This window comes from Pipistrellus hanaki, assembly GCF_964339955.1.
Source record: "Pipistrellus hanaki genome assembly, chromosome: 2".
NCBI classification, from domain to species: Eukaryota; Metazoa; Chordata; class Mammalia; order Chiroptera; family Vespertilionidae; genus Pipistrellus; species Pipistrellus hanaki.
The window spans coordinates 7,593,781-7,603,067 of NC_140504.1; the positions used below are offsets into that span (position 1 = coordinate 7,593,781).

Here is a 9,287-nt window from a genome sequence, read left to right on the forward strand (position 1 = left end):
AGAGAGAGAGTATGAAAGGCCAAGGGCCTGGCCTCGAGGAAATGGGACTCATCAGTAACTCAGAGATAAACTAGACCAAACTAGTTTCTTAGAACTCACTCAGAAGTGACAAGTGGAGCCACAGGGACACTGTGCAGAATGGTGGCCCTGAGTGAAAATAAGTGAATGAAGCATTGGTCCTAGAAATGGATGAGATGTGGTAGGAAGACATGTAAAGAAGTTGGTTCTCACATGGGGTGTAGGGTGTGCGAGGCAGGGTGGGCCCAGCTTCAGGGCCTGAGCTCCAGGGCCGGTGTCATCCCCCGAGGAGCACCCAGTATGACTTGGCGGGACCTGGAGCTACAAAGCCACTTGCCGTCCGCCTGCAGGCTGCCCGGCTGCCCGGCTCCGTGCCCCGGGGAGTCAGAAGTGGTGTGAAGCTGAGGTTCCAGGCTCTGTGGACCTCCAGCCTGCCTCCCAGCGGACAGTGATCCCTGGGCAGTGGGACATGTGTGAGCCCACCTGGTCCCACTCACCTGCCGGGTGGGGCTCCGTGTCACCTTGCCTGTCTCTCCCTGCCAGGCATCAGCAACGCAGAAGCGCGGCAGCCGGGGAAGGCTCCCAACTTCAGCGTCAACTGGACGGTGGGCGACTCGGCCATCGAGGTCATCAACTCCACGACGGGCAAGGACGAGCTGGGCCGAGCGTCACGCCTGTGTAAGCACGCATTGTACTGTCGCTGGATGCGTGTGCACGGCAAGGTACTGAGGCGCCCCTCGGCGACGGCCACCCCACTCCCCGTCGCTTGTTTGTCCTGTCACAGCCCCGCCCCGTCCACACGACCCTCCCGAGCCTGTTCCCTCTGGCGGCGTTCAGCCTGAGGTCTGGCCCTGGCTCGTCACCCTAACGCAGCTCCGCTCAGAGGCAGCGCCCCTTTTCGCCCTCCTGCCGGCACCTCCTGTCACCTCAGACGAGGAGCTGGGGGCCCACAGGACGGGCACTGCTGGGCGCAGTCAGACCCGCAGGAAGGATTTTAGACCTTTTCCCTGCACCAACAGCAGCGGGACCCTTTCCCCCAAATAAGCCCCAATTTAGCAAATCTATACACTAGCTAGCTTTCACTGACTTGTGAGTCAGGCCTGTAGTGTTAGTTCGTTAGGAAGCTGGCTTTGGAGGAATAGACGAATTGCAGGAACTCAGCTGTGAGTGGCCAGTGTAGAGTTCCAGTGACCAACCCTGTGGTTTTAAAGAGCCACCGTGTTGAAATGGGCATTGGGATCCACTGTCTGTGGGTGGCAGAGCACCGCCCGTTTGCAAGGCTGCTCCTTGGGGTGGGAGCACGACCCTCGGAGGACCCTGGCTCTGTCCCACGCGAGAGCGGCCCCCCTGTGGGAGGCACCGTCACCTGGTGGCCCTGTCCCAGGAGCCAGCACAGCACCACACACCACTGTCTGAACATCTTCCGTTTTAGCTTCTGTTTAAATGGTTGTGCTTGTCTTCTCGTCTTCACACAGGTTCCCACCAGCCTGCAGCGCTCCAAGATCCTCAAGCCCAACCTGTACCACGAGTCCAAGCTGGTGGCGAGGGAGTACCAGGCGGCCAAGGCCTGCATGTTCCGGGCGTTCATCAAGGCGGGGCTGGGGGCCTGGGTGGAGAAGCCCACCGAGCAGGACCAGTTCTCGCTCACGCCCTGACCGGCGGCGGCGGGGGTGGAGCGCCCGGCGTCCGGCGCCTTCCCGAACCTCCATCCGAACTGGGACGGGCACGCAGCGGGGAGCGGGGAAGCGGGGTCCGGTGCCGCCCTGGGCACCTCTGCGGCACCATCTCCCCCTCCAGGGCCCAGTGACTGCTTTCAATCTCCGTTTATGATAGAAATTGAGTTCTACTGAGTAGGGCTTCCTTAAGCTTAGAAATAGCAATTACTTGGTGTGAAATTCTTGAATAAATAATTTATTCAGAGCTAGGAACATGATTTATATAAAATAAGTACTTATGCCAGGTCACTCTTATGCCACATTATTTTAATTGCAAAAAAAACACACAACATTCTCCATGGAGGAAGAGTAAGTAGAGGTAGGAAGTAGTAACCTAGGGAAGTCTAGTCCACGCCCCACACCCCCGACGGGGCCCAGCCGCTCCGGAAGCCTCTGTGCTCCTCGTAGGATCATATCACAGGAAACCTCCCTTGGTTCGCTTCTATATAGTCAGGGGTGAATGGGCCATTCGTTTGGGTTTTGAAGCAGTATTGAACGTTTCGGGACCAGTGGGAGCACATCCGGGCTACCGCACAATAACCAGCCTGACCCCACTCCTCCCTCTGAGCCCGACGCCATGAGCGAACACTCATTTTGAAAAATACCACTTAAGGCATCTTTTTAAGTTATTCCTTCCAGCTTTATCAAAGGCACATTTGAGAAGAAAGCACGCAGGCCGAAGAAGGCGGCAGCACAGTGGGCGGGGCGGAGTCACGGCAGGGAAGGGTGCTGCTGGCAGGTGAGGACCCAGGGGTTCTGCTCAGCACCCTGCAGCACACAGGACGGCCCAGGGCAGGCGAGCCGGGGGGTCAGGGCTGGTCGAGGCCAGCTGCCCCCCAAACTGTGCTCAGAGACCCATACCAGTGGCCTGTTGCTTCCACTCGGGGTCAGCGCTGAGTGGGTGGAGGAAGTGCTTCGAGCCCTTGGCTGACTCTTGGTTGTGGAGGGGTCCATGGGTGCCCTGGGGAGAGAGAGGGGACACCCCTCCCCACAGCGAAGTCCCAGTGCCGACACCGGTGGCTTCGGGCTGTGCACCCAGTGTCCCGTGTCCTCAGGCTCAGACAGTGCAGCGCGTGGAGCCCTGCTGATCACGTCCTGGGGGCCCACATGCCGGGACTCCCAGGTTCAGGCACCAGCATTCATTCCCCCGCTGGAGGGTGTTGCTCGTCCCCAGCCCCCCGAGGGCGGGCTCAGGCCTGGTCCCCATGCGCTGGCACTTTCCACATCGCAGGGAAGGGCCCTCGTGGTGCCGCCCTCCCCGCAGGCTTGCCCACGCCCGGAAGACATCGGGGAGGCCCTGTGTTTTTATGCTTCTCTCTACAAATGGTATTTTTTCTAATGGGGAAAGGGAGATGGACTTAGTTTTTAAAAAAAAGATGTGGATTTTGACGACAAAGCCCGGTGGAAATACATTCCGTAGACGAGTCCCGTCCCATGTGTCCTGCCGTCCCTCTGTCAGATGCTGAGAGAAGTCGGCTGAGTTCCTCTCGCCCAGGTGAGCGGAGGCCTTACTGTGTGCCGTCCCCGTGGGACCCGCGCTGGGCACCATCCTGGGCCGGGCTTGTGTGACCAGCAGGGCAGGCTGCGATGCAGGGCTGGGCCTGGAGCACCCGGGCCTAGCCTGTGGCTGCCAGGGAGGAAGGCAGCAGGCCCACCCAGCCCCTGCTCCTGAGACAGGGAAACCCCTAGGACAGGCGGCCGGAAGCTCTCTCCTGAGCAGGAAGGAGGGTGGGTCAGGTCACTCCTGTGGAGACAAAGCACTTTAGACTGTCCCCTCTGCTCTCACTGCACTCCAGACACCCAGCTGGCTCCTCGGGGCATTGATTGGCATCCAGGGTCCTCAGTCTGGACTTTTGAGACTTCACAGAAAAATTGACACAACCAGGGACTTGTTTTTTTTTTGTTCGTTTGTTTGTTTTTGAGAAAAACATTAAGTTTTGAGGATTTCTGACCAGTGGGGTGGGGAGGGTTTCTGCTCTGGCAGCTAAACCTGAGTCAGCTCCACAGGAACCGGTCACCGCCCAGCCCAGGCCCTGGCGGCCAGGCCGCTGGCGGGAAGGGAGTGGAAGGGACGTCTCGGGTGGCAGGACATTTGTGTCGTGAGCCAGGCTCTTCCAGGCTGGGCCGCAGCCAGGGGCCGGCATCCTAGCCACGTGGCTCAGCCCCCCTCACCTGCTCAGGGTCAGCCTCACCTTCTCAGGCAAGGGGCACCGCCATTCCGATCCCGGGTCTTCATTGAACCTTTCTTCCTATTTGGGAGATTTGCACTGTCATCCAAAACAATTATTTTTGAATGTCCCCTCCAGCCAGCATCTCGGAAGGGATTGGTTTCTCTGGAATCCATGTTTATTCGAACCACTTCATCGGTCTCCACGCTGTAGGGTCGCTTTGTAAAGAAGCGCTTCCTGTTCAGTGACTTCTCGTGGCCGCTGGGGAGCGGCTCCGTCCTTCCCCGGGCCTGAGAGGGGACAGAGGCTGCATGTCCTCCTCACAGAACACGACACAGACGGGCCCCTCCATTTCCAAACTATTTACACCAAAATGTAAGCTCTGCCCCAGCCACAGGTTTGATCCAGCAAGAGAAATAAAACTAGCTGGCTTTTCCATCTCTACATCCTATGAAATCTCTCAAAAGGTTTCCGGCCGTGTACATGGGAAGGGCAGAGTACTCGTGATCATGTGTGTCCAGTTCTGTGTGTCCTTGTCCCCCGCGTGTCCTGTGCCCACCTCCTGCCCGCAGCACACAGTGTGTCCACACGATGGGAGGGGGTGGGAGACAGGGTCTGACCTGATCCTGGCTCAGCGGCTGCACTTCCCTGCACGCTGTTTGAAGGGATGAGCCTCCAGCCCCCAAGATACCTGTCCGGGTGCCAGGCACACCTGTTCGGGCTCCGGTGTGGCTGATGGTGCGCCAGGCCTGAGGGCATCCTTTGGACGTGCCCACCAACGGCGGAAAGCATGGTCTCTGGAGTGTTGATGGGGTGAGCCCGAAAGCCCTCGCCCTCTCAGACTAGGCTGTGTGCTTTGAACTTGACTTCTGAACTTGGACACTTTATGTGAATGTAATTCGGCCAAGAAACCACCGCTGAGACGCCCCTCGGTGTTCCCATATGTATATTGATGTATATACCACACGTCACACCCGCATGCGCTCCTCGCGCACCGAGACCCGTGGGACCGAGCATGAGACGCTGTCACGTAGACAAAGGATTTGCAACATCCTCAATAAAACCAAGCGTTTCACTACCGCAGTGTGCTGAGTCTCTCTCCTGCCTGACCCTCTCTCCCTGGTCCGCTGCCAGGCCAGGGGCTGGCCGGCCCTCTGAGCATCAGCTGGAAGGTGTGGGTAAGTGGCCGGAGCTGGGGCTGCGGTCTAGTGGGGCCAGCTGTGCTGCTCCCAGCTCCTCCCATTAGGGGACAGGCTCGCTGGGTCCCTGCCCTCCTCCATTCCTGGCTTTTTCACTACCTTCCTGAGCATGCCCGCAGCTCCAACATGTCAGGTGTACAAAGGGCGCTTAGAGCTGCCCTGCCCAGCCCCTTCTGTGGTGGTGATGTGGTGAGCCCAGTCACCGCCAGGACCTGTGAGGGCGATGTGGGCGGGGAGGAGGGGCACAGGAGGGACTGGGACACCAACAATAGCCATGGACTACATCAAGCTTGTCAAACGCTACCACATGGCCAGATAAACGAGGCATGTGGCCCACGGGCCATGAGTTTGACTTGCTTGGTCTACACAGACCAGGCATACAGGCCCAGCAAGGGTGAGATGGGGCATTCAGACCCAATGAGGAGAGAGATGGGCATTCAGGCCCAGTGAGGGGAGAGGCGGAGCACTGAGGCCCACTAAGGGGAAAGACAAGACATTCAGGCCCAGTGAGAGCCAGGCAGGTAGATGGGACGTTCGGGCCGAGCGGGACAACACAGCTACCAAGTGACAAGCCAGAACCCTGTTACTTAGGACTAGTGTCCCAGAAAGACACACGTAGTGAACCAAGGGGAAAACTGGCTGCTAGGGCCTGTAGGTTCTGTGGCCGTGGAGACGTGTGATGCTTCAGGCGGGTGCACAGCGCAGGAGAGCCTGAGAGGAGCCACGACCGGTCACGGCGCATGGGCGATGGGATCCAGGGTGATTTTTATTTTATTTCTCTCATCTATTTGTCAATGTGTCTATAATTAAATGAGAAACAAGGAAACGTTTTTGAAACATTAAAAGCCCCATGCAAATAAAAAGCCCTGATAGAGACAAATAATTTGTTCTATGGCATTAAGTTTGAATCTATTCTTTTCACACGATAAAAGCAATATTAAAGTGAAAATTTGCATTAATAAAAGAGTCAAATTAAGCTTCAGAGAAAAGACCGGGGGTGAGGGGGTGACATCTTACAAGTTCAGTCCAGGTTCCTGGGGCATCTCCCGTGGCATCATGTGGCATCGGACTCCATGCCTGGGGTGCAAGTGCCCGGTGCTAGACAAGGACCGCTGCCCTGGGAGCCATGTTCTCCTGGGGAAGGGCGGAAATAAACACCCAGACAGACCGACGTCCAGCAGACGCTCGGGGGGAGAAAGGCTGGGCAGGGTGGGAAGATTTCGAGGCTGAAAGAGCAATTGTGTGATCCATCGTTAAATTCTTTAGATTCAATATGAAAAATGAAACATTACATTTTGATTATTTAATAGTTATTTTCAGTAAATTATTTAGTAAAGACAGAGGGAGCAGCCGACAGAGCTGGCAGCTTGGAGCTCTGTCCAGTGTGGGCACAAAGGCTGAAGTTCCAGGAATTCGGGAGCAGTAGTTGGATACAGCCATTGTTTAAAATCCCGTTATATAAATGCAATTATATGATGCTCCAGCCTGTGATAACGTGGCCACCTCCAGCTCCCTGGTGGGATGGACATGTGTAACAATCAGGAAGGCCGAGCTATGAGACTTCCCAGGGGTTGGTCTGACATCATTCCAAGCAAGGTCCACAGAGTCACAAGTGCGTACATGCCAAGAAGGAATGAGAGGTTTATTTTAAATCTGTAATATTCACAATAGGCCAGCAATCGCTGTAAAAACCTATGATCAAACGATTGCATCGTAAGCTATAAAAGTGTATGAGTCCATAGAGGTTCAGAAACCTTTCAGAGATCAATAGCAAAACCAAAACAGCCCTGTGAGCCCCTCCCAGCGCAGCACTGAGCCTCCCTGGTGCCCCAGGGCCTTTGCTCACCCCAACTCCAACTCCAACGCCCCTTGTGGCCTTCCACCGAGCCCATGGCCCCGGACCCCTGTCCCAGCCCCGGGAAGGCCCTTGGGGCACCCACAGGCCACTGATGTCCCCGGCCCTGGACCCTCCCGGGGCTGCCCAGTCCAGGGTCGGCGGGGCGTCCTGCTGTGAGTCCACCCCTCCCCCCCCCCCCCCAATGGCCTCATTTTGGGGAGAACAAACCTGTTTCTTCTCAGCAAACGATCTGGGCGGCTGAGCAGAACAGGCTGTGAGCAAACTCAGATAAGGGCGGCCTTCACACCGTGTTTGTGTTTCTGCTTTTGCCCAGAACTAATCGGCTTACGGTGGACACCCGGTGACCGGGAGGTGGGGGTCCGTGGCACTCGGCTCACTTCTCATAGAAGCCCGTTCTCGCCGGGCCTTCGTGGATGCTAGAGCTTCCCTCCCAGACGGCACACGCCCGGCCGCTACAGGGGAGGGCAGAGCTGCGCCTTGTGGAGCAGTCGTTGCTTTATCCTGGGCTGTTCTCCTGCTGTGGATGGGAGATCAGCACTGCCCAGCAGGCTGCCAGCCTGCCACTCCCGCTCCCTCTGTGCTCAGCTGCCCTTGGGGCGAGCTGACCTATCGGCTCCCATCACCTGTGCCGGGGGCAGCGAGGGGAGGCAGGCTCTTCGGGATTACCTGCCCTGTGCAAACTGGAGACACCACCGGACAAAGCCGATTCCTGGCCACAAAGCGGGTGCCCTGGCCCGTGACCACGAAAGGAACGAGGCTGCATTTCAAACTGCATTGCTGGGGGGAGACAGGGGAGACGTGGAGGCGGCTGGGTCTCTGCTGCAGGCACTGGCCGCAACTAGACCTGCCTGTGTTGTGAGAACAGCAGATTGCTTTGTGCCCCCAAGGTCAAAATACTGCGGGCAATTTGCTCTTAAACCAGTCACGTGTCTGGAGCAGCCTGTGGGTGCCACTGCTGCCACCAGGGGGCCCCATTTCCCTGCCCCATCGCTGCCTCTCCTCTCCTTCCCCCTCCCACCCCCCCACTTCCTGCTGGGCCAGGAGACCTCTGCATCCTGCAAGCGGGGATGGTTGTCCTGAGGACACTATGCCAGCCATTTCCGAGGCTCCTGTTCCCAGACCCACCAGCCGCAGGCCCAGGCCGCTGGGAAGGTCCAGGCCGTGCTGTGACACCTTCCAGGGAAGAGGGAGGAGGGAAGAGGGAAGAGGGTGGGGGGAGGAGGGGGGCGGGCACAGGAGGCTCACACTGCATGGGAGCTGCACCCACACGCTCTGTTTTCTACCTCAGTTTCTTTAAAGGACATAACAGTCTCTAAAGTGAAATTACAGCCATGTCCCATCGGTTTGTGACTATCTGTACGTCTGTGCTTTACAATAGCACAAAGGGGGAGGGGACTGCACTACGAGGAGCTTTGGGGATGTGAACTGAGAACGTGCGGTGCAGCGCTCAGGGCCCTGGAGGTGGATTCGTCATGGCGGGGGGGAGGGGGAGAGGGAGTGTTATTTAAGGGACTTAGGAGGTGCAGCGAGTCCTGATGGTGGGGGCAATGGGGCGGGCGGACAGGATGGCAGCAGCCCAGTAATTTCTCTCCGGGGACCCTGTTAATTGCGGGACGCTGCAGGTGGCAGCATTCCTCCTTCCTCCTCTTTGCCTTTCTCCCGTCCTCCTCTGCGCAGCTGGGCGGGAGGGGGTCCTGGGGGCTGCGGGGCGGGGAGGGCAGCCTGTGACCACAGATGTGTAGGGAGGACCCCGAGGGGTGCCAGGGGTCAGGGTCAGGGTCTGGGTCAGGGTCCTGCCTCTGACTGCCTGAGGCTTTCCGTTCTGTGGGAGGTCCAGCCACTCTGTGCTGGGGATTCTCTCCCGGATGCATCACCATAAATGACAACGGAACCATGGGAAAGCGTTATTTATGTTTCTTGGAACCAGAAACATTGAAGACAAGCTAAAAACAGCTCATTTCCACCATCTCCCCAAAGGCACCGTCTTTGAGTTTTGGCCTACACACCACACATACACACACACACACACACACACACACACGGACGCAGGTTGTACAGACGGTTCATACTATCCTGACGTGTTCCCTTTCCACTTTACCTCAAACCGAATGCTTGTCTGAATCCTCATCATTTTACTGCATTTTCCTCGCTGCCCACCTGCCGATGTGAGAGAAGAACGGCGAGTTCCCGTAACTCACCACACGCCTCTCCTGTCTCACACAGGCAGCCAGGCCTCCCTGCCGGGCGATCTCGCTGCCACGGACGTGCCTCAGCTTCGTTCCCAGCAAGATGCTTCCCTGAGTGAGTCCCCGCCAGCAGCGCTGCTGCG

At 57.6% G+C, this 9,287-nt stretch overlaps 1 protein-coding gene across 7 annotated transcripts in view; it reads left to right on the forward strand.

The window, feature by feature from the left end:
• ADARB1 (adenosine deaminase RNA specific B1) overlaps positions 1–4,979 on the forward strand; it is a 98,558-nt gene extending 93,579 nt beyond the window's left edge. For 5 of the 7 annotated variants that reach the window (XM_084873740.1, XM_084873744.1, XM_084873741.1 and 2 more), the window contains 2 exons: positions 562–696; positions 1,494–4,979. In XM_084873740.1, coding sequence (XP_084729866.1) covers positions 562–696; positions 1,494–1,825 — 467 coding nt within the window. In that variant the 3' untranslated portion in view covers positions 1,826–4,979. Of the gene's footprint in view, positions 1–561; positions 741–1,493 lie in introns of all 7 variants that reach the window. The other 2 variants (XM_084873745.1, XM_084873746.1) reach the window with 1 other exon arrangement.
• Positions 4,980–9,287: the final 4,308 nt, after the last annotated feature.